Consider the following 25,413-nt stretch of genomic DNA (forward strand, 5'->3'; position numbering starts at 1 on the left):
GATAAGTCGCCAGTATATGATGGGAAATTATCCGGAGTTTATTAAACCGGCCTGGCTTTGGACTATATGTCGCCAGTATATATTTGGATTGCGCCATTGGAATCATGCGCTTATAAATGATTGGGTTATATCATTCAAATAGCCAAATTTGGCTGAATTTTCATTATGATATTGGATGAATTTTTCATACCGGATTATATTATCTTGAATAGCCAACATGGCTGGATTTTTATGGTTATTAGTAACCGGTATTATTGAGTTTTCAAAGTCGCTTTAGCGCAACAGTTATTATTTTATCAAAGGATATGATTTATTCTACAATGGAAGGAATAGTCTCGAGTCGCTGTAGGCTCACGACCCGACACTTGGGGGCTACATTATTCAAATTGAGATTACATGCAAGTCTCATGTCGCTGCAAGCATGCACCATGACACTTGGGGGCTAATGCAAAGTAATTTTCTGCTCATATTATTGAAGACCCGACTCATCACATTATAATGAGTCGGCCCTTGGGGGCTACCAATTGCTCCTGTCAACAGTTGAAGGTACAAAGCTTTTTATTCATTATATTGAAGAGTCCACTGCTCAGTTGGTAAAGCACAAAGCTCTTAACCTTGTGGACGTGGATTCAAGTCCCATGATGAGGGTTACATCATATGATGTTATTTTCATTGAAGTATATATTAAAGTCCTTGCTCATTATTGCATAATGACCCGGCTCTTGGGGGCTACACTGGTTGAAGTTTTTATGAGTATAAGACAATTGCAAGTCCCAGGTTGCTGTAAGCATGATAACCCGGCACTTGGGGGCTACATAGTATGGAGTATTCAGTTTTTACTAGTCACTGGGATGAACAACATGGATTTCTTCTTAAGTGGCAGTATTTATATTGAAGCAAGTCTTAAGCCATCACTTTGTTCTGCTCAAGACTTGGGGGCTACAGGTATTATATTATTATTGAAGAACTATTTTCAAATTCTCTGTTTTGAGCAAACTGGATTAACCCGGCATCACCAATCATTATGACCCTGTGACTGTAACCCGGCGTCATCAATAATCATGAACCGGCATTAGCAACAATCATGAACCGGTGTTGGCAACAATCATGACCCTGAATTATCAGTTTTTATAACCAGACAATGGTGGTAATCATAAACCGGCAAGTTTTACATCTTCAAGCCGGCTGGATATCAGTTGAATATTTCAGAGACTAATATTTTTGTCAAGTCAAAGCATTGAAGGCCGATTCAAATGGATACTTTATTTACAAATATCTTCTGCAAGCAAATTGATTATGAAGATGGTTATTAACTTGGAAGGAAGAAATGACAAGGATTTAAGGATGATCAAGTGCCGGTTTACAAGAATATTTAAACCGGAGCACAACCCGACAAATTTGTTCTTGTTGCAGATCAGTTTAACATGGATGAATCCAAATTAAACTGGGGGCTAATGTCGGGGATATACCCCGCGGTATAAACCGCCGGATGTATGACCCGGCTAGAGTTTGGCGATTCACTGACGACCCACTTGGACATGGCGGTTTACGGTTCATTGGTAATCCGGTAGGCGGGTCAGAGGAGCGACAAGACCCGGTGGCCCAACGGGCGGTTTATGGAAGGCCGGATCATGCTATGGTGGGCCGGTTTAAGAGAAAAGGCGTGAGGAATATTTACTTTACAAGGAAGACCCGGACTTGTATCCGGTTTGTATTAGAAGGGAGACTAGTCCTAATCCTAATAGGACTCCACATGTAACCCGCCCCTTCAACATATATAAGGAGGGGCAGGGCTCCCCAAAGAGGGGACAAGCTAGAGGCTACAAGCAAACAATAATCTAGGGCTAGACACAATTAGAGGAGAGCCGGTTTATGGCGAATCCCTCGTGATGATAATGAGATCTAGCCTCAAACAGCATGTAGGGTTTTTACCGGGTGATGTTTCCCAGGGCCCGAAGTTGTCTAAATCCCTGTCTTGTGTTGCGTCTCTCGATTCCGCTCAACCCCTCTCAAGCTAGCACATAGATGCGTTGGCCTCGCGACTAAGTCCTGACACTAAGGACATCTGACGTGACAATTCCATGACACCCGTGATATGATACGCTCTATCACACATAAACCTCCTTATATCTTCCTCAAAACAGCCATCATAACTACCTATTATGGCATTTCCATAGCCATTACGAGATATATTGCCATGCAACTTTCCACCGTTCCGTTTATCATGACACACATCATCATTGTCATATTGCCTTGCATGATCATGTAGTTGACATCGTATTTGTGGCAAGGCCACCATGCATAATTTATCATACATGTCACTCTTGATTCATTGCCCATCCCGGTACCCCGCCGGAGGCATGCATATAGAGTCATATTTTGTTCTAGTATCGAGTTGTAATATTTGAGTTGTAAATGAATAGAAGTGTGATGATCATCATTAATAGAGCATTGTCCCAAAAAAGGGAGAAAGGCCAAAAAAGGCCCAAAAAAGAAATAAAAAGGGAAAATGCTACTATCCTCTTTTTCCACACTTGTGCTTCAAAGTAGCACCACGATCTTTATGATAGAGAGTCTCTTGTTTTGTCACTTTCATATACTAGTGGGAATTTTTCATTATAGAACTTGGCTTGTATATTCCAACAATGGGCTTCCTCAAATGCCCTAGGTCTTCGTGAGCAAGCAAGTTGGATGCACACCCACTTATTTTATTTTGTTGATCTTTCATACATTTATAGCTCTAGTGCATCCGTTGCATGGCAATCCCTACTCCTTGCATTGACATCAATTGATGGGCATCTCCATAGCCCGTTGATTAGCCGCGTCAATGTGAGACTTTATCCTTTTTTGTCTTGTCCACACAACCCCCATCATTATATTCTATTCCACCCATAGTGCTATGTCCATGGCTCACGCCCAAGTATTGCGCGAAAGTTGAAAAAAGTTTGAGATTACTAAAGTATGAAACAATTGCTTGGCTTGTCATCGGGGTTGTGCATGATGAGAGCATTTTTGTGTGACAAAAATGAAGCATAGCCAAACTATATGATTTTGTAGGGATAAGCTTTCTTTGGCCATGTTATTTTGAGAAGACATAATTGCTTAGTTAGTATGCTTGAAGTATTATTTATGTCAATATTAAACTTTTGTCTTGAATCTTTCGGATCTGAATATTCTTGCCACAATAAAGAGAATTACATGGATAAATACGTTAGGTAGCATTCCACATCAAAAATTATGTTTTTATCATTTACATACTCGAGGACGAGCAGGAATTAAGCTTGGGGATGCTTGATACGTCTCCAACGTATCTATGATTTTTGATTGTTCCATGCTATTATATTATCAATCTAGGATGTTTTATATGCATTTATATGCTATTTTATATGATTTTTGGGACTAACCTATTAACCTAGAGCCCAGTGCCATTTTCTGTTATACAGGCTTCTCCAAAAGTCTATATAAAACCATATGCTTTGATCACACTATCAAAATGTATATTCCAACTCCGAGAGGCTTGCACCAGTCCATAAATGGATCGCTGGAGCTTGCACACTTTGTTAGCACCTTTAGGATCGACAAAACCTTCTGGTTGCATCATATACAACTCTTATTTAAGAAATCCATTAAGGAATGCAGTTTTGACATCCATTTGCCAAATTTCATAATCATAAAATGCAACAATTGCTAACATGATTCGGATTCGGACAGACTTAAGCATCGCTACGGGTGAGAATGTCTCATCGTAGTCAACTCCTTGAACTTGTTGAAAAGCTTTCACAATAAGTCGAGCTTTGTAGACAGTAACATTACTTAGTCTTCTTCTTGAAGATCCATTTATTCTCTATGGCTTGTCGATCATCAGGCAAGTCAACCAAAGTCCATACTTTGTTCTCATACATGGATCCCATCTCAGATTTCATGGCCTCAAGCCATTTCACGGAATCTGGGCTCATCATCGCTTCCTCATAGTTCGTAGGTTCGTCATGGTATAGTAACATGACTTCTAGAACAGGATTACCATACCACTCTGGTGCGGAACGCACTCTGGTTGACCTACGAGGTTCGGTAGTAACTTGATCTGAAGTTTCATGATCATTATCATTAGCTTCCTCACTAATTGGTGTAGGCATCACTGGAACAATTTTCTGTGATGAACTAATTTCCAATTCGAGAGAAGGTACAACTACCTCATCAAGTTCTACTTTCCTCCCACTCACTTCTTTCAAGAGAAACTCCTTCTCTAGAAAGGATCCATTCTTAGCAACAAATATCTTGCCTTCGGATCTGTGATAGAAGGTGTACCCAATAGTTTCTTTTGGGTTATCCTATGAAGACACACTTCTCCAATTTAGGTTCGAGCTTATCAGGCTGAAGCTTTAAGAAACAACAGCTTAGGTTTCTTGCCAAACCACAGTTCATATGGTGTCGTCTCAATGGATTTAGATGGTGCCCTATTTACCATGAATGCAGCTGTCTCTAATGCATAACCCCAAAACGATAGTGATAAATCGGTAAGAGACATCATAGATCGCACCATATATCTAATAAAGTACAGTTACGATGTTCGGACACACCATTATGCTGTGGTGTTCAGGTGGCGTGAGTTATGAAGCTATTCCACATTATTTTAAGTGAAGACCAAACTCGTAACTCAAATATTCACCTCCGCTATCAGATCGTAGAAACTTTATTTTCTTGTTACGATGATTTTCCACTTCACTCTGAAATTCTTTGAACTTTTCAAATATTTCAGACTTGTGTTTCATTAAGTAGATATACCCATATCTGCTCAAATCATCTATGAAGGTTAGAAAATAACGATACCCGCCGCGAGCCTCAACACTCATCGAACCGCATACATCAGTATGTATTATTTCCAATAAGTCAGTGACTCGCTCCATTGTTCCGGAGAATGGGGTCTTAGTCATCTTGCCCATGAGGCATGGTTCGCAAGCATCAAGTGATTCCAAAAGCCCATTTGCATGGAGCTTCTTCATGCGCTTTACACCAATATGACCTAAACGGCAGTGCCACAAATAAGTTGCACTATCATTATTAACTTTACATCTTTTGGCATCAATATTATGAATATGTGTATCACCACGATCGAGAAAAAATAGACCACTCATCAAGGGTGCATGACCATAAAAGATATTACTCATATAAATAGAACAACCATTATTCTCTGATTTAAATGAATAACCGTCTCGCATTAAACAAGATCCAGATATAATGTTCATGCTCAACACTGGCACCAAATAACAATTATTCAGGTCTAAAACTAATCTTGAAGGTAGATGTAGAGGTACCGTGCCGGCGGCGATCACATCGACCATGGAACCATTTCCGACGTGCATCGTCACCTCGTCCTTCGCCAATTTTCGTTTAATCCTTAGCCCCTGTTTCGAGTTGCAAATATGAGCAACAGAACCAGTATCAAGTACCCAGGCACTACTACGAGCATTAGTAAGGTACACATCAATAACATGTATATCAAATACACATTTCACTTCGCCATCCTTCTTATCCGCCAAATACTTGGGGCAGTTCCGCTTCCAGTGACGAATCCCTTTGCAGTAGAAGCACTCCGTTTCAGGCTTAGGTCTAGACTTGGGCTTCTTTTCGGGAGCAGCAACTTGCTTGCTATTCTTCTTGAAGTTCCCCTTCTTTCCTTTGCCCTTTTTCTTGAAACTAGTGCTCTTGTTAACCATCAACACTTGATGCTGCTTCTTGATTTCTACCTCCGCAGCCTTGAGCATTGCAAAGAGCTCGGGAATCGTCTTGTTCATCCCCTGCATATTATAGTTCATCATGAAGCCTTTATAGCTCGGTGGCAGTGATTTAAGAACTCTGTCAATGACACTATCATCCGGAAGATTAACTCCCTGATGAGTCAAGTGGTTATGGTACCCAGACATTCTAATTATGTGTTCACTGACAGAACTGTTCTCCTCCATCTTGCAGCTATAGAACTTGTTGGAAACTTCATATCTCTCAACTCAAGCATTTGCTTGAAATATGAACTTCAACTCTTGGAACATCTCATATGCTCCATGACGTTCAAAACGTCTTTGAAGTCCCGATTCTAAGCCATAAAGCATGGCACACTGAACTATCGAGTAGTCATCAGATTTATCTTGCCAGACGTTCATAACGTTCGGAGTTGCTCTTGCAGCAGGTCTTGCACCTAGCGGTGCATCAAGGACGTAATTCTTCTATGCAACAATGAGAATAATCCTCAAGTTACGGATCCAGTCCGTGTAGTTGCTACCATCATCTTTCAACTTAGCTTTCTCTAGGAACGCATTAAAATTCAAGGGAACGGTAGCACGGGCCATTGATCTACAACATAGATATGGAACAACTATCAGGACTAAGTTCATGATAAATTTAAGTTCAATTAATCATATTACTTAAGAACTCCCACTTAGATAGACATCCCTTGAGTCATCTAAATGATTATGTGATCCATATCAACTAAACCATGTTCGATCATCACGTGAGATGGAGTAGTTTTCAATGGTGAACATCTCTATGTTGATCATATCTACTATATGATTCACGTTCGACCTTTCGGTCTCAGTGTTCTGAGGCCATGTCTGTACATGCTAGGCTCGTCAAGTTTAAGCCGAGTATTCCGGGTGTGCAAAACTGTCTTGCACCCGTTGTATGTGAACGTAGAGCTTATCACACCCGATCATCACGTGGTGTCTCGGCATAACGAACCGTCGCAACGATGCATACTCAGGGAGAACACTTATACCTTGAAATTTAGTGAGGGATCATCTTATAATGCTATCGTCATACTAAGAAAAACAAGATGCATAAAAGATAAACATCACATGCAATCAAATATGTGACATGATATGGCCATCATCATCTTGTGCCTTTGATCTCCATCTCCAAAGCACCGTCATGATCTTCAACGTCACCGGCTTGACACCTTGATCTACATCATAGCGTCGTTGTCGTCTCGCCAACTATTGCTTCTACAACTATCACTAACGCATAGTGATAAAGTAAATCAATTACATGGCGATTGCATTTCATACAATAAAGCAACAACCATAAGTCTCTTGCCAGTTGCCGATAACTTATACAAAACATGATCATCTCATACAATAACGTATATCACATCATGTCTTGACCATATCACATCACAACATGCTCTGCAAAAACAAGTTAGACATGCTCTACTTTGTTGTTGCAAGTTTTACGTGGCTACTATGGGCTTCTAGTAAGAACCGTTCTTACCTACGCATCAAAACCACAATAATTTTTAGTCAAGTGTGCTGTTTTAACCTTCAACAAGGACCGGTCGTAGTCAAATTCGATTCAACTAAAGTTAGAGAAACAGACACCCGCCAGCCACCTTTATGCAAAACAAGTTGCATGTTTGTCGGTGGAACCGGTCTCATGAACGTGGTAATGTAAGGTTGGTCCAGGTCGCTTCATCCAACAATACCACCGAATCAAAATAAGACGTTGGTGCTAAGCAGTATGTATGATCGCCCATAACTCTTTGTGTTCTACTCGTGCATATCATCCACGCATAAACCTGGCTCGGATACCACTGTTGGGGAACGTATCATGCAATTTCAAAAAAATTCCTATGATCACGCAAGATCTATCTAGGAGATGCATAGCAATGAGAGGGGAGAGTCTGTCCACGTACCCTTGTCGACCGAAAGCGGAAGCGTTAACTTAATGCGGTTGATGTAGTCGAACATCTTCGTGATCCAACCGATCAAGCACTGAATGTATGACACCTCCGAGTTCAGCACACGTTCAACTCGATGACATCACTCGAACTCTTGATCCAGCAAAGTGTCAAGGGAGAGTTTTGTCAGCACGATGACATGGTGACGGTGATGGTGATGTGATCTGCGCAGGGCTTCGCCTAAGCATTACGACAATATGACCGGAGGAGTAAACTATGGAGGTGGGCACCGCACACGGCTAAGAGAACAACTGATGTGCTTTGGGGTGCCCCTTGCCCCCGTATATAAAGGAGGAGAGGGAGGAGGCCGGCCCAAGGGGGCGCGCCAAGTGGGGGGAACCGACTAGGACTCCTAGTCCTAGTCGCCCCCTTCCTTTCTTTTGGAGGGGGAAAAGGGAAGGAGAGGGAGAGGGAGAGGGAGAAGGAAAGGGGGGCGCCCCCTCCCCTTGTCCAATTCGGACCGCCCATGGGGGGCGCGAAACACTTCAGAACCATTCCTGTGTCCGAATACTATCATCCAATATATCAATCTTTACCTCTCAACCATTTCGAGACTCCTCGTCTTGTCCCTGATCTCATCCGGGACTCCGAACAATCTTCGGTCACCAAAACACATGACTCAAATTATAAATCGTCATCGAACGTTAAGCGTGCGGAACCTACGGGTTCGAGAACTATGTAGACATGACCGAGACACATCTCCGATCAATAACCAACAGCGGAACCTGGATGCTCATATTGGTTCCTACATATTCTACAAAGATCTTTATCGGTCAAACCGCAATGACAACATACGTCATTCCCTTTGTCATCGATATGTTACTTGCCCGAGATTCGATCGTCGGTATCTTCATACCTAGTTCAATCTCGTTACTGGCAAGTCTCTTTACTCGTTCCGTAATGCATCATCCCGCAACTAACTCATTAGTCACATTGCTTGCAAGGCTTATCGTGATGTGCATTACCGAGAGGGCCCAGAGCTACCTCTCTGATACTCGGAGTGACAAATCTTAATCTTGATCTATGGAAACCCAATAAACACCTTCGGAGACACCTGTAGAGCATCTTTATAATCACCCAGTTACGTTGTGACATTTGATAGCACACAAGGTGTTCCTCCGGTATTCGGGAGTTGCATAATCTCATAGTCAAAGAAATATGTATAAGTCATGAAGAAAGTAATAGCAATAAAACTTAACGATCATTATGCTAAGCTAACAGATGGGTCTTGTCCATCACATCATTCTCCTAATGACCTGATCCCGTTCATCAAATGACAACACATGTCTATGGTCAGGAAACTTAACCATCTTTGATTAACGAGCTAGTCAAGTAGAGGCATACCAAGGACACTTTGTTTTGTCTATGTATTCACACATGTATCAAGTTTCCGGTTAATACAATTCTACCATGAATAACAAACATTTATCATGATATAAGGAAATATAAATAACAACTTTATTATTGCCTCTAGGGCATATTTCCTTCAACTTCGTGCAAGAGTAGGTTGCCCTTGGCCGTGTTCGGGTTCTCCACGTTTCGACGTTGCAACAGTATGCTGACGTGATGACTAAGGGATTGCCTACTCCTGTCTTCGAGGAGTTTCGGTCCAGTCATTGTGTCTCCGGTGACGCTTCGACTGCGGGGGATGTTGAGTATATATTTGTGTTGCACGTATTTTGTATTGTGGCCCACCTCCTAGTTGTGTATAGTTAAGGTTGATGCCTGCCCTGTACTTATATATACATGCACCGGCACCCCATCAATACATCGATCATTGTATTGCCAACTTGTTCATCTACAGTATGCTTGACCCCCGTGTGACACTATAGCACCCATATAATACAAAAACACTTGAGGCCACTTGTACAAGAAACGTTCGCACATAAATATGAGTTGACTAGCAGATAACCGAGAACCGCACTGTCAAGAATCCCACCAAAACACCACATTATTAAATAAAACACCATTTCCCCCACACGGCAAACCAAATAACAAACGAAAAAAACGAAATCCCAACAACACTGATGGGGCAGCGAAGCACAGTCAACCCTTCTAGTCCTTAACTCTAAAGGATAAAAGTTCTCGCTCTTCTTAACTTTAAAGGATAAAAGTTGAAGACCAACTCTAGAGTGCCCGTTTATCTATTATATAAGCATTATAGTCCTTCAAATAGGAAGTAGATGATGTTTTAAACGTCGTCACGTTTTCTTATATTTATTTGTGACAATTACTTTTCACACATTTTATTAACTGGTAATTATGAATTTTATATTATGAACGTAATTTTCATTACAAATCCAATGGTATTTAGCGGTAACACTATTTTGGTGCAACTAAAAATCATTCAACAAAAGATAAAACTCTCAACATAAGTATTTTAAAATAAAATGGTACACAATTTTAAACCACTTAAGACATTGCCCGTGCATTTACGCGGGCCAATTTGCTAGTTTCTAAGAACAACAACTACAATGGAATGTTTTGAAATTTGGTGAATTTGCCATCCCAAATGACTTACCCTTGTCAAATGTAATGCTTATCATTTGTTATCTGCAAGGAAAAAAATGTGTTTTTTACAATGAATATTTCATATTTGTGAATTGTGTTGTTTTACTGTTGCCTTGTTTATTTCATTCTGTTTTGATGTTTCTCTGCCGACTGGGATATACAGTAACAAATTCTAGGTCGATCCTATGGACCATTCCATTTAATAGCTGAGATTCGTGTAAGTAAAAGAATATATATACGAGATCTTTGTGAAATAATTAGAGAATGGCTATGAAACGCCGACAGCTACTATGTGAAAGGATCCTGCACGCCGACAGCTACTATGTGAAAGGATCATATGCAGAGTACTTGTATATATATACAACAACAACAACAACAACAAAGCCTTTAGTCCCAAGCAAGTTGGGGTAGGCTAGAGGTGAAACCCATAAGATCTCGCAACCAACTCATGGCTCTGGCACATGAATAGCAAGCTTCCACGCACCCCTGTCCATAGCTAGCTCTTTGTCGATACTCCAATCCTTCAGGTCTCTCTTAACGGACTCCTCCCATGTCAAAATCAGTCGACCCCGTCCTCTCTTGACATTCTCCGCACGCTTTAGCCGTCCGCTATGCACTGGAGCTTCTGGAGGCCTGCTGAATATGCCCAAACCATCTCAAACGATGTTGGACAAGCTTCTCCTCAATTGATGCTACCCCAACTCTATCTCGTATATCATCATTCCGGACTCGATCCTTCCTCGTGTGGCCACACATCCATCTCAACATACGCATCTCCGCCACACCTAACTGTTGAACATGTCGCCTTTTAGTCGGCCAACACTCCGCGCCATACAACATTGCGGGTCGAACCGCCGTCCTGTAGAACTTGCCTTTTAGCTTTTGTGGCACTCTCTTGTCACAGAGAATGCCAGAAGCTTGGCGCCACTTCATCCATCCGGCTTTGATTCGATGGTTCACATCTTCATCAATACCCCCATCCTCCTGCAACATTGACCCCAAATACCGAAAGGTGTCCTTCCGAGGTACTTGTATATATATATATACCAAAAAATATAATAGATAAATGACTACTCCAGCATCTAGAAGCATGCAGGATCCTTTCAAATATCTTTCACTTAGGAAGCAGCTTCGCTGCAGGATCTGTCCAGAAGAAAAGAACGTGTTCGCTAGCTACTTTACGGAAACACGTATCGGGCAGCAATGGGCGACCTCCCACGCACGCTTCCCACGCTCAGAATTGGTACGTTGCCGTCAGAGATGATGTAAGCCGCTCTGCCTTACATGCCTTCTATTAAGCCGCTCTGCCTCTGCTTCATCTCGAAGTCCAAGTGCATACTCCTACGACCAAATACGTAGCAGCAATGGCGCCAGCGCAGCAAGTGCAAGTCTCGCCACCCCCGATTCTCAGCGTCCTCGAGACCACCCTCGTTACTCCCTCGCCCAGCGCCGGCGCCGCCCCGCCGGAGTGCTCCCTCCCGCTCACCTTCTTCGACGTCCTTTGGCTCACCTCCCCGCCCGTCGAGCGCGTCTTCTTCTACCGCCTCGCCGCCGACGCCGACGTCCCCGCCATCCTCTCCAACCTCAAGACCTCGCTGGCCAAAGCTCTCAGCGCCTACTACCCGCTCGCCGGCCGCCTCCGCCTCACGCCCGGGACGGCTGACCGCCATGAGATCTACTACCAGCCGGGCGACGGCGTCACCTTCACCGTCGCCCAGTACTACCGCGACCATGTTGACTTCGACGAGCTCGTGGTTGACAAGCCGAGGAAGGTCTGCAAGATCGCGCCGCTCGCACCGCCTCTTCCCAAGGGGGGCGCGGTGCTCGCGCTGCAGGCCACCGTGCTGCGTCGCGGCCTCGCCGTTGGCATGGCCGTGCACCACGCTGCCTGCGACGGCGCCATCTCCACGCGCTTCCTGCACGCCTGGGCGGCGGCCGGCACCGGCGCCGTCGCTCCGTCGCCTCCTGTCATCGACAGAACCCTCATAAAGGACGCCACGGGTCTCTACGACGTCTTCCTCAAAGCCATGCCGTCGGCCGACGAGATGGAGCACGTCAAGGTGTTGGACGACAAGCTCCTCGCCACGTTCACACTGTCCAAAGAAGACATACAGCGCGTCAAGGACGTGGTAGCCAGCGAGGCGGCGCGGCGAGGCGCGGCGCCGCCGCGATGCTCCTCGCTGGTGGCCACCTTCGGCTTCATGTGGTCCTGCTACCAACGAGCCAGAGACGATGATGCAGGAAGCAACGGCGGCGACCGCCCGACGTACCTGGTCTTCCCCGTCGACCACCGCACGCGGATGAAGCCTCCCGTCCCGGACGGGTACCTCGGCAACTGCGTCGGCGGCGCCATGCACGCCGCGCCCATGGACAAGCTCGCCGAAGCCGGCGCCGGCGGCCTCTTCGTCGCGTGCACGGCGCTAGCTGCAGCAATTGACGAAGCCGTGCGCGGCATCAGGTCACCCGAGACGATCGCGTTGTGGTTGGACAAGTTTAGGGAGGCTGCCATGGCCGGGATGTGGACTGTCGCCGGGTCGCCGAGGTTCCGCGTGTACGAGGTGGACTTTGGGTTCGGGCGGCCGGCCAAGGTGGAGATCGTGTCCGTGGCGAGGACCGGTGCCATGGCGGTGGCAGAAGGGCGGAGCAGCGCCGGCGGCATCGAGGTCGGCATCTCTCTGCCGGCGGCTGGCATGCAGAGGTTCCAAAAGTGCTTCCAAGATGCCATTGACTCGCTTCACCGGTAGACAAGTGATTATTTTTTGCTCTGCAATATCAGGTGAAATTAATAGGTAGACTTGATCTCGAGGAGCTATGCAGCGTCCAGTCGGTTTTGTTCAGATACTGAGATATCAGAATGGTCAGTGAATCCATCATGCATATCCATAGCTAGTGATGTTGGCACATTAATTTTCTTGGTAAAATTTTATTTTTATGTATGTAATCCAAATTTTCTTCGGCACAAACCCAAATTGTCAAATCATGACCGTTCCCACAAGTGGTGAATGCTCTCCGCAACACCTGCGATGAAGTTCGAAATACACCGAAAAAGATCAAAAGTTGAATGGTTAGTGGCCGTGGCTGAAGTTCTGGACAATGAACTTTATTTGGGAGCACATACTCCATAATAAACCGATCGTTTTTCAGTTTCAATCGAATATCCGCACCCCCTCCTTCTTTCTCTAGCGGTGCCACCCCTTTTTCTTCCTCATTCGAAAACCACACCTGCATGCATGTGAAAGATAAGGGCATCTTCAACGTCATCCATCAAAATGTACACGTAAAACATCCAAGGACACATCCGAAATGTCCGTGGACAGCGGATAGGGGGCGGCCATTTAACCTGATGCATCAAATGCACGACGACTTCCCGACTGTCACTACAACAAGTTTTGCTCGGCTCCGATGAGGGAGGAGCGATGATGGCGGCACGCCTTCAGTCGCTTCGGTGCTTGTAGTCGTCGCTAGGTGATCTACGGACCTGGATGTAATTTTTATTATTTTTGGTGTTCATTGTATTGCCATGATTGAAGAAGAATAGATTGGAAGTTTTCTCGCAAAAATAAAGTAAAAAAATATTCGCCCCGGTCAGGCCGCCTCCATTCGCCATCCATATTTTGATCAATAGTAGCAACTTATAGCATATATGTAAATAAATGCAAACATATGCAATCACAATCATGGATCGATAGTAGCAGTTATGTAAATAAATATCTAAAATAGAGGCTTTGCATAAACAGAGAAACCATGATAGAAGGAACTTCTGCTTTGTTATTAAGAAAGGAGTTATTTCTTCGACTGTGGCATTGGCATGGATGAAAATAGTGATGCGGCCAAGAAGGCAGTTTATGCTAATGCTGACGTCGACCCTCGTCTGTTTAACTACAGGTCACCGGTTCAAACCCCGGTTTTGGCCATTTTTCATTCGAAGTGTTATTTCACTGTCAGGTGGGACCCACCCGGTTGCTAACATGTGGGCCCTCCTAGAAAGTCATAATGGCTAAAACTCAAAAGTAATGGAGCTGACTATTTGTGCCACGTCAGCCCTAGCTAACGGGTAGGCCCGCTCTGTCATAAACGTGCCGAAGCGGCAACTAACTTGGATCGGTAGTGATTTGCGAAAAAATGCCCTAAAAGTGATGGCGTTTTGTTAGGTATCTAAATTGTGGTAGTTTTTTTGGAAGGGAAGCCTCAATTATACTAATAGTTTTATGCTATTTACTTTTTCAACCGGAGATAGGCAGGTGGCCAGAAAGATCCACGCCCGCAAAGAGACCAGTGTGTTTCTCAAGCTTGATATCTCTAGGGCTTTTGACTTGCTCAACTGGTCGTTTCTGTTTGAGGTGATGAGGAAAAAAGGGTTCGGTCTTAAGTGGTGCACTTGGATTTTGATCCTGCTCAGGACCGCTAATACTAGGGTGATTGTTAATGGGGTGCCTGGTAGAAGTTTCATCCATGCCAAGGGGCTCAGGCAGGGGGGACCCGGTCTCGCCGTTACTATTTGTGATCGCCATGGACGTGCTATCTAGAATTATGATCAAGGCCGAGAGCCTGGGTGTTGTTACCAGTTTCACGGGCATCACGGCACATCAATCGGTCTCGATATATGCGGATGATGTTGCCTTGTTCGTCAAACCTCGGGCGTCGGATCTAGGCTTCGTCCGAGCTATGTTACATGCCTTTGGGGTGGCCTCGGGCTTGAGGGTCAATTACCAGAAGTCTCTCGCGATTATGATCCACGGTGACAACTCCGATCGGGAGCGGGTTGAATCCATCTTGAATTGTCAGCTGGGCAATTTTCCTTGCAAGTACCTAGGCCTCCAATTGGCTATTAGACAGCTCACGAGGGCCGAGTGGCAGCCCATGATTGATCATGCTAAAAAATGTGCCCCGGCTTGGCAAAGAGGGTTGCTGCACCGCCCAGGACGCCTTGTGTTGGTCAAGTCCGTGATCGCGGCCAAGCCCATCCACCACTTCATGGTCTTGGAGGCCCCTAATTGGGTGTTCGAAGAGATTGAGAAATGGATGCGCTCCTTTTTCTGGGCGGGCAAAGATAAAGTGAACGGTGGTCAATGCTTGGTGGCTTGGTCCGCGGTGTGTAAGCCCACCTGGCTTGGTGGTCTGGGATTGCGCAACCTCCAGATGCAAGGATTGGCGTTGAGAGTGAGGTGGGAATGGTTGAGACGGACAGATCCCGATAGACCTTGGCAAGGCCTACCCATGATTGTGGACAAGGAGGCTCGTGAAGTCTTTGATAGCCTAGTGGAGGTAGCAAAGTCTTGTTCTGGAGAGATATGGATCCACGGCTTTGCGGCTAAAGACATTGCACCAAACATCCATGCTTTGGTGGATACTAGAACGATCAATCGCCGCACGGTGGAGGAGGGATTGGAGAACGCAAGATGGTTGCTTGACATCGTTGGCGATGTAAACTTCGGTGCCCACATGCAACTCATGCACCTTAATCTGGCGATTAGCACGGTCATTCGCCATCCATCCGAAGATGACTCCTCCTGGCCGTCGGACCCGTCGGGCAAGTACACTGCAAAATCCACCTACTTCAGGCTCTGCATGGGTGGCGAGAGGGCTTCGTTTGGCGCTTGTATTTGGAAGAGCTGGGCTTTGCTCAAATGCAAAATTTTCGTGTGGTTGGCAGTTCAACATCGGATCTGGACGTCTGATAGAAGGGCTAGGCATGGCCTTCAGGACTCTCCTTCCGCCTGCTATACGTGCCTTCAAGAGGAGGATAACGCGGAACATATCCTTGTCCAATGCGTCTACGCTAGAGAGGTTTGTCACTACATTTTCGAAGCTTTGAAGGTGCAAGGCACCATCCCGGAGCCGAGCGATTGTCTGTTGGACTGGTGGTTGGTTAGGAGAGCTCTTTTTTCGAAGGGCGCCAAGCGTGGCTTCGACACGGTCATCATTGCCACAACCTGGGCTCTCTGGAAGCAACGCAACGCTCGAGTGTTCCACCGGACCCAGCAACAGAAGGCGGCATCGGACCTTGCCCTTGCCATCCTAGGGGAGATCAAAGAGTGGAGGTTGGCAGGTTTGGGAGGTAGAGGTTTTGCTATGTTTTGTGAGAGTGTAGGAATAGCGTAATTTTTAGGGTGTGGTAAGGTGTGCGTCCTCGATGGAAGTCCGCTTCCATCATAAGTTCTTTGTACTTGACTCATTCTTCTCTTCTATAAAAATAAGGTACGCCATTGACGTACTTTTGAAAAAAATCCCTCCTTTACTAGCTTACCATCGTCGTCATTTTATTTACAGCAGCATGCAGAACCATGCATGACTGTTTTCACATAGTAGGAGCATCTTCCATGTACGAAACCGTTGTGTGCCCATTTTTTGTACAAAGAGTCAAGAGCAGGTTCGAATGGCTAGCTAGTTCGGTTTTGCTCACATCAGGCAACAAGGGCCTCGTACAATTTTCTCAAACAAAAACTAGCAGTGGAAAAATCATACTGCTGTATTTACCAGCTCCGCTGAGCACCGCCATCAAACTAGCACGTTATCGTCGGAGATGGCGTCAAGGCCTCCTCACGCAACGTACCGCCATGGTCTCATACAATTTTTTTCCGACCGCCATATACACAACGCGACGAAGCCGCTATATATAGCTGCTCTGCATCACCAACCAAGCACACATACCTAACAGCGGCAATGGCGCCACCGCAGCAAGCCTCGCCACGCCCGATTCTCACCGTCCGCGAGACCACTCTCGTAGCGCCCTCGACGAGCACCGGCGCCGCCCCGCCGGAGTGCTCCCTACCGCTCACCTTCTTCGACATCTTCTGGCTCAACCTCCCACCGGTCGAGCGCGTCTTCTTCTACCGCCTCGCCGCCGACGCCGACGTCCCCGCCATCCTCTCCAACCTCAAGGCCTCACTGTCCCAAGCCCTCCACGCCTACTACCCGCTCGCCGGCCGCCTCCGCCTCGCGCCTGGCACGGCTGACCGCTACGAGATCCACTACCAGCCGGGCGACGGCGTCACCTTCACCGTCGCCGAGTACCGTGGTGACGTCGACGTCGACGAGCTGGCCGTCGACCAGCCGCGGGAGATCACCAGGATCGCGCCGCTCGCGCCGCCACTCCCGAAGGGCGGCGCAGTGCTCGCGCTGCAGGCCACCGTGATGCGCCGTGGCCTCGCCATCGGCATGGCCGTGCACCACACCGCCTGCGACGGGGCGGCCTCCACGCGCTTCCTGCACACCTGGGCGGCGGCGGCCAGCGCCGGTGCCGTCGAGCCACCACCACCTGTCATCGACAGAATCCTCGTGAAGGACCCAACGGCTCTCTACGACGTCTTCGTCAAAGCCAAGCCGACCGTCGGCGAGATGGATCGCGTCAAGACGTGGGAGCACCGACTTCTCGCCGGGCGGCGAGGCGCGGCGCCGCCGCGATGCTCCTCGTTGGTGGCCACCTTCGGCTTCATGTGGTCATGCCACCAGCGAGCCAAAGACGATGCAGGAAGCACCGGCGGCGACCCGACATACTTGCTCTTCCCCGTCGACCACCGCTCGCGGATGAAGCCCCCCGTCCCGGAGGAGTACCTCGGCAACTGCGTCGGCATCGCCACGCATGCCGCACCCATGGACCAGCTCGCGGCAGCCGGCGCCAGTGGCCTCTTCGTCGCGTGCACGGCGGTAGCTGCGGCGATCGACGAAGCGGTGCGCGGCATCGGGTCACCTGAGACGGTTGCGTTGTGGATGCATCGGGTCAGGGAGGCTGGCGTTGCCGGTATGTGGACGGTGGCCGGGTCGCCGAGGTTCCGCGTGTACGAGGTGGACTTTGGGTTCGGGCGGCCGGCCAAGGTGGAGATCGTCTCCGTGGCGAGAACCGGCGCGATGGCGGCGGCAGAGGGCCGGAGCAGCCGCGGAGGCATCGAGGTGGGCATCTCTCTGCCGGCGGCCGGCATGCAGAGGTTCCAAAAGTGCTTCCAAGATGCCATTGACTGGCTTCATCACCAGTAAACAAGTGATGCACATCTATTTTTCTTTGGTAAATCAAGTGATATTACTCCATATTATCTGCAATTATGCATACCCTTAGGCCGTAAGATAAGTACGAAGTTCATCATGTGATACGTACGGTGTTAGTGTGAATTGATACGTACACTTGACTTGAGGTTGAGGTCTCGAGTATAGCATTTCGTTGGTTGTGTTCAGATACGTGAAGTGGTGGCCATGCATATGCGCATGGGCAGTGATGTATTTTGGTTCAATTTCATTTTGGAGATACATAATGTCTACAATTTTCTCTGCGGTACGTAACAGTTGCCAAAGTCGTGACCGTTCACACAATCAGTGAACGCTCTCCACAACACGGCGACGAAGTTCGGGATGCACCAAAAAGATCGAAGTCACCAGCCAGTCGTGGAACACGTACGTACAGAATTTCCTTCTTCTATTCGTGGACAAAAATGGCCAATAGACGACGACGCACCAGTACCATACATATCACTTTCGGTGGCTACACGCGCATGCATGCGAAGGATGGGTCATCTCCCCATGTGCACTGCTGGCCACGGAAAGGCAACCCAAAATTAACAGGCTCAGCTTTCCGCTTGTGGACTTGTGCTCACTAGCTTTGTACCGTTTCTTCTTCTTCTTCTATACAAAGCGACACGACACGCCTTCTTTCGTGCACTGAGTCTTCGCATCTGATCTGAAATCAGTGCATGTACGTAACCTCACATGTCCTTAGCCATTTGCAGGTTAGCCGCGAGACAGTTCTAGTGCTCTAAGCTTAGCTAGCAGAAGTGCATTCTACAACCCTTCCATGCCGTGTCTGGCCAAGTTTATGCGCACGTCCACACAGGTGTCACCATCTTATTCGTTATTATTTGTCTTTATCCAAGTTGGATTCATTGTACCTTCCCCGTCCGGTAAGAAATGCATTACCATTTTGATTGGAAATCTGACTCTCTTTGCACTCTGAATGCTTCTGTCAATGTTGATGTTATTTAGCCTTCTCATTCGTTCCATTAATAATTCAATTTATAACTGACATCATTTGCAGTCCTTTAGCACCACACCCTGCCGTCTTGACAATAGGACGTGGCCTATTCAACATCACACAACTATCTGACATCATTTGTAGTCCATTTGGGAATTTTCAACTGCAATCCCAAAATTTCCTTCCGCCTCCGTCCATGGATAGGGGGCCCAGTCCGCAGACATGGATGTGGGAAGCAGCCATTCAATAATAGCTGCATACATTTTCACAATAACTCAAACTAACTATATGAAATTCAATCAAACATGACGGATTTCATATAAACACGTCCGGATTTCATTTAAACAAGACGGATTTCATTACATTTACATCAACTAAGCGGAGCTCGTCCGACGAGGTATAAATGGCCACTGGTGCCCGTTCCCGGTGTTCGGCCATGAACCAAGAGAATTGAAGCTTCGCCTTTTCTAGCTCCGCCTCCGTGACCTCCTTCTCCCAAGACCCGGGAAGTGAAGCTGTCCGCCTCCACATCGCCGCCAAGCGACTAATCGATTGAAGATGCCCAACCCACCAAACTTGGCGTCGATGGGAGGGGAGGAGTGGTGGCCTTCCTGGGACCAGAGCGGCGGCGTCCCACCATGCACTACTCTTCCTCGATGCCGGCAGCGCCCGCAGACGTGTCGGCTTCTTCATGGTGGCGGCCTGGCGCGGCCTCGGCGTTGTCCTCCTCCTCCTCATCGGTCTCGCCGAACACCCTCTCGCCTATGTCGGCGTCGCTCTCCTTGCCGGCGGCAACCACCTCTGACACCCGTTGCCGGTACTGTTCGCCTCATGGGTGGAGCGTTATGACTCAAGCAGCGCCTCCTGCTCTGCCAAGTCTGCGTCCGGCATGACCGCTAATACGTCTTCAACGCATCTATAATAGTGTGACTTGGATAAAGACAAACAATAACGAATAAGATGGTGACATCTGTGTGGACGTGTGCACAAACTTGGCCAGACTAGCAATGGAAGGGTTGTAGAATGCACGTCTGCTAGCTAAGCTTAGAGCACTAGAACTGTCTCGCGGCTAACCTGCAAATGGCTAAGGACATGCGAGGTTACGTACATGCACAGAATTCAGATCGGATGCGAAGACTCAGTGCACGAAAGAAGGCTTGTCGTGTCGCTTTGTATAGAAGAAGAAGAATAAACGGTGCAAGCTAGTGACCACAAGTCCACAAGCGGAAAGGTTTCCATCGAGCCTCTTAATTTTGGGTTGCCGTTCCGTGGCCAACAGTGCACATGGAGTGATGACTATCTTCGGCATGCATGCATGCGCGTGTAGCCTCCGAAAGTGATCCGTATGGTACTGGGGCGTCGTCGTCTATTGGCCATTTTTATCTACGAATAGGAGAGGGAAATTCTGTACTACGTACGTGTTTCACGACTGGCTGGTGACCTTGATCTTTTTGGTGCATCTTGGAACTTCATCGCCGTGTTGTGGAGAGCGTTCACTAATTGTGTGAACGGTCACGACTTGGACAGCTGTTACGTGCCGCAGAGAAATTTGTAGACATTATATATCTCCAAAATGAAATTAAACCAAAATACATCACTGGCATATGCGTCATGTGAGTTGCATTGCATGGCCACCACTTCACGTATCTAAACCAACACAACCAGCGCAATGCTATATCGCTCCTCAGAAGACCTCAACCTCAAGTCAAGTGTACGTATCAACCTCAAAACACCGTACGTATTACATGATGAACTTCGTACTTATCTTACAGCCTTAAGGGTATGCATAATTGCAAATTGTATATAATATGAATGCAAAAAGATATATATAATATCGCTTGATTTACCAAAAAAAAGATATGCATCACTTGTTTACTGGTGAAGCCAGTCAATGGCATCTTGGAAGCACTTTTGGAAGCTCTGCATGCCAGCAGCCGGCAGAGAGATGCCCACCTCGATGCCGCCGCGGCTGCTCCGGCCCTCTGCCACCGCCATCGCGCCGGTTCTCGCCACGGACACGTTCTTCATCTTGGCCGGCCGCCCGAACCCAAAGTCCACCTCGTACACGCGGAACCTCGGCGACCCGGCCACGGTCCACATGCCGGCGACGCCAGCCTCCCTGACCAGGTGCATCCACAACGCAATCGTCTTAGGTGACCCAATGCCGCGCACCGCTTCCTTGATCGCCGCAGCTATCGCAGTGCACGCGACGAAGAGGCCGCCGGCGCCGGCTGCTGCGAGCTGGTCCATGGGTGCGGCATGCGTGGCGATGCCGACGCAGTTGCCGAGGTACTCATCCGGGACGGGGGGCTTCATACGTGAGCGGTGGTCGACGGGGAAGAGCAAGTATGTCGGGTCGCCGCCGGTGCTTCCTGCATCTTTGGCTCGCTGGTGGCATGACCACATGAAGCCGAAGGTGGCCACCAGCGAGGAACATCGGGGCGGCGCCGCGCCTCACTTGCTATCACGTCCTTGACGCGTTGTATGTCGTCTTTGGAGAGCGTGAACGTGGCGAGGAGTCGGTGCTCCCACGTCTTGACGCGATCCATCTCGCCGGCGGTCGGCTTGGCTTTGACGAAGACGTCGTAGAGACCCGTTGGGTCCTTTACAAGAGTTCTGTTGATGACAGGGCGTGGTGGCCTGACGGCGCCGGTGCTGGCCGCCGCCCAGGTGTGCAGGAAGCCCGTGGAGGTGCCCCCGTCGCAGGCGGTGTGGTGCACGGCCATGCCGATGGCGAGGCCACGGCGCATCACGGTGGCCTGCAGAGCGAGCACCGCGCCGCCCTTCGGGAGTGATACGTCCCCGTCGTATCTATAATTTTTAATTGTTCCATGTCAGTATTATAGAACTTTCATATATTTTTGGCAACTTTTTATACTATTTTTGAAACTAACATATTGATCCTGTGCCCAGTGCCAGTTCCTGTTTATTGCATGTTTTTTGTTTCGCAGAAAATCTATATCAAACGAAGTCCAAACGGGATAAAAACTGACGGAGATTTTTTTGAAATATATGTGAATTTTTGGAAGTGGAATCAATGTGAGACGATGCCCGAGGGGGCCACGAGGCAGGGGCGCGCCCCTGACCCTCGTGGACACCCCGTAAGGCGGTTGGTGCCCTTCTTTCGCCGCAAGAAAGCTAATATCCGGATAAAAATCGTGTTTAAATTTCAATCCAATCGGAGTTATGGATCTCCGAGAATATAAGAAACGGTGAAAGGCCAGATCTGGGAGCGCAGTAACAAAGAGAGACAGAGAGACAGATCCAATCTCGGAGGGGCTCTCGTCCCTCCCATGCCATGGAGACCAAGCACCAGAACCCTTATCCCATCTAAGGAGAAGGTCAAGGAAGAAGAAGAAGGGGGGCTCTCTCTCCCTCTCTCCCGGTGGCGCTGGAACGCCGACGGGGCCATCATCGCGACAATGATTTACACCAACAACTTCACCGCCGTCATCACCAACTCTCCCCCCTCTATACAGCGGTGTAACCCCTCTTTTACCCACTGTAATATCTACTTAAACATGGTGCTCAATGCTATATATTATCTTCCAATGATGTATGGCTATCCTATGATGTTTGAGTAGATCCGTTTTGTCCTATGGGTTAATTGATGATCGTGATTGGTTTGAGTTGCATGTTTTATTATTGGTGCTGTTCTATGGTGCTCTCCGTGTCGCGCAAGTGTGAGGGATCCCTGCTGTAGGGTTTGCAATATGTTCATGATTTGCCTATGGTGGGTGGCGTGAGTGACAGAATTACAGACCCGAGTAAGTAGGTTGTTTGCGTATGCGAATAAAGATGACTTGATACTTTAATGTTATGGTTGGGTTTTACCTCAATGATCTTTAGTAGTTGCGGATACTTGCTAGAGTTCCAATCATAAGTGCATATGATCCAAGAAGAGAAAGTGTGTTAGCTTATGCCTCTCCCTCAAATAAAATTGCAATACTGATTACCAGTCTAGTTATCGATTGCCTAGGGACAAATAACTTTTTTGTGCGACAACAAGCTCTCTACTAAAACTAACTTAGTTGTGTCTTCATCTAAACATCCCCTACTTTTTATTTACGTGCTCTTTATTATCTTGCAAACCTATCCAACAACACCTACAAAGTACTTCTAGGTTCATACTTATTCTAGGTAAAACGAACGTTAAGCGTGTGTAGAGTTGTATCGGTGGTCAATAAAACTTGAGGGAATATTTGTTCTACCTTTAGCTCCTCATTGGGTTCGACACTCTTACTTATCGAAAGAGGCTACAATTGATCCCCTATACTTGTGGGTTATCAAGATCTTTTTCTGGCGCCGTTGCAAGGGAGTTATAGCGTGGGGTGAATATTCTCGTGTGTGCTTGCTTGCTTTATCACTAAGTAATTTTTATTTTCTGTCATAAGTTGTTCTCTATCTTTAGTTATGGGTAGGAAACGCAAAATACCAAAAAAGTTAGTTGTAGCTACTACACCAATGGTTGAAGAACCATTCAAAATCTATCACACTCCTAAAGCTTTTTACTTGGATTATCTTCGATCCCTATGTGCTCGTGCTGAAACCCCAACTAGCTTAGTTGAGGGCAATTCTTTAGATGAGCATGCTGATAACCCACAAGTATAGGGGATCGCAACAGTTTTCGAGGGTAAAGTATTCAACCCAAATTTATTGATTCGACACAAGGGGAGCCAAAGAATATTCTCAAGTATTAGCCGCCGAGTTGTCAATTCAACCACACCTGGAAACTTAATATCTGCAGCAAAGTGTTTAATAGCAAAGTAATATGATAGTAGTGGTAACGGTAGCAAAAGGTAACAATAGTAAAAGTAATGTTTTTGGTATTTTGTAGTGATGATAGCAATAGCAACGGAAAAGTAAATAAGCGAAGAACAATATATGGAAAGCTCGTAGGCAATGGATCGGTGATGGAGAATTATGCCGGATGCGGTTCATCATTTAACAGTCATAACCTAGGGTGACACAGAACTAGCTCCAGTTCATTGATATAATGTAGGCATGTATTCTGAACATAGTCGTACGTGCTTATGGAAAAGAACTTGCATGACATCTTTTGTCCTACCCCTGTGGCAGCGGGGTCCTTACGGAAACTAAGGGATATTAACATCTCCTTTTAATAGAAAACCGGAACAAATCATTAACACATAGTGAATGCATGAACTCCTCAAACTACGGTCATCACCAGTAAGTATCCCGATTATTGTCACTTCGGGGTTAACGGATCATAACACATAATAGATGACTATAGACTTGCAAGATAGGATCAAGAACACTCATATATTGATGAAAACATAATAGGTTCAGATCTAAAATCATGGCACTCGGGCCCTAGTGACAAGCATTAAGTATAGCAAAGTCATAGCAATATCAATCTCAGAACATAGTGGACACTAGGGATCAAACCCTAAATAACTCGATTACATGATAGATCCCATCCAACCCAACACCGTCCAGCAAGCCTACGATGGAATTACTCACGCACGGCGATGAGCATCATGAAATTGGTGATGGAGGATGGTTGACACTACAAAAAAAGACACATCCGTGACATTTTGGGCCAAACGAAATTTTTTCTGTCATACATATGACACTTCTATGACGATAATTGTGACAAAACCCGGTATCATCATAGATGTGGTGGGCTCCTACTTCTATGACAAAAAATCATGACAGAAAATGGGCTTTTCATCCTGGGCGGGCCGGAGACGCAGCTGCATGACATTCTTTGGGCCGTCCGTGACGTAAAAAACCGTGGTAGAAGCGAGGGGGAGGAAAATTTCGGGGAGTTCCCGGTTACGATGGGAGGTCGGGGCCGAGCGATGCGCGTTTCTCTCGTACACGTGCGCGCATGTGTGCGAGGCGTTGGCTCTAACTGAACCCGAGCGAGGCGTTGGGCTTTAACTGAACCCGAGCGATTCCACTACAGGCTACGCGTTACTGAACCCGAGCGATCGATCGATGGCTGTTAACTGAACCCGATCGAGCGATTCCTTCGCTACTGCTGCTAACCGAAACCGATCGATGGGATGAACAGTGAGCGTTGCGGGGGGGGAGGGGGGTGTATGAACAGTGAGCGGTGGCGTTGCCTCTGGATGAACAGGACCCCGTGGTGTGGTGGAGGGCTGGATGAATAGTACACGGTGGAGGGGTGCCCGTGGAGGGGTGGATGAACAGGCCCCCGTGGCGTGGAGGGCTGGATGAACAGTAGATGATG

General features: G+C 47.1%; 2 protein-coding genes and 1 pseudogene across 2 annotated transcripts; 2 read left to right on the plus strand and 1 right to left on the minus strand.

Annotated features, from left to right (window-relative positions):
• Positions 1-11,546: 11,546 nt before the first annotated feature.
• LOC119286828 (phenolic glucoside malonyltransferase 1-like) lies at positions 11,547-13,197 on the plus strand. The gene has a single exon (XM_037566295.1). The coding sequence runs from the start codon at positions 11,599-11,601 to the stop codon at positions 12,976-12,978; it is 1,380 nt and encodes a 459-aa protein (XP_037422192.1). The 5' UTR covers positions 11,547-11,598; the 3' UTR covers positions 12,979-13,197.
• A 3,635-nt stretch (positions 13,198-16,832) lies between these two features.
• On the plus strand, positions 16,833-18,484 carry LOC119286829 (anthocyanidin 3-O-glucoside 6''-O-acyltransferase-like). Its single transcript, XM_037566296.1, has one exon. The coding sequence runs from the start codon at positions 16,898-16,900 to the stop codon at positions 18,206-18,208; it is 1,311 nt and encodes a 436-aa protein (XP_037422193.1). The 5' UTR covers positions 16,833-16,897; the 3' UTR covers positions 18,209-18,484.
• A 2,559-nt stretch (positions 18,485-21,043) lies between these two features.
• LOC119289164 overlaps positions 21,044-25,413 on the minus strand; it is a 97,624-nt pseudogene continuing 93,254 nt past the window's right edge.

Source organism: Triticum dicoccoides, chromosome 4A, assembly GCF_002162155.2.
Source record: "Triticum dicoccoides isolate Atlit2015 ecotype Zavitan chromosome 4A, WEW_v2.0, whole genome shotgun sequence".
Taxonomy (NCBI): domain Eukaryota; kingdom Viridiplantae; phylum Streptophyta; class Magnoliopsida; order Poales; family Poaceae; genus Triticum; species Triticum dicoccoides.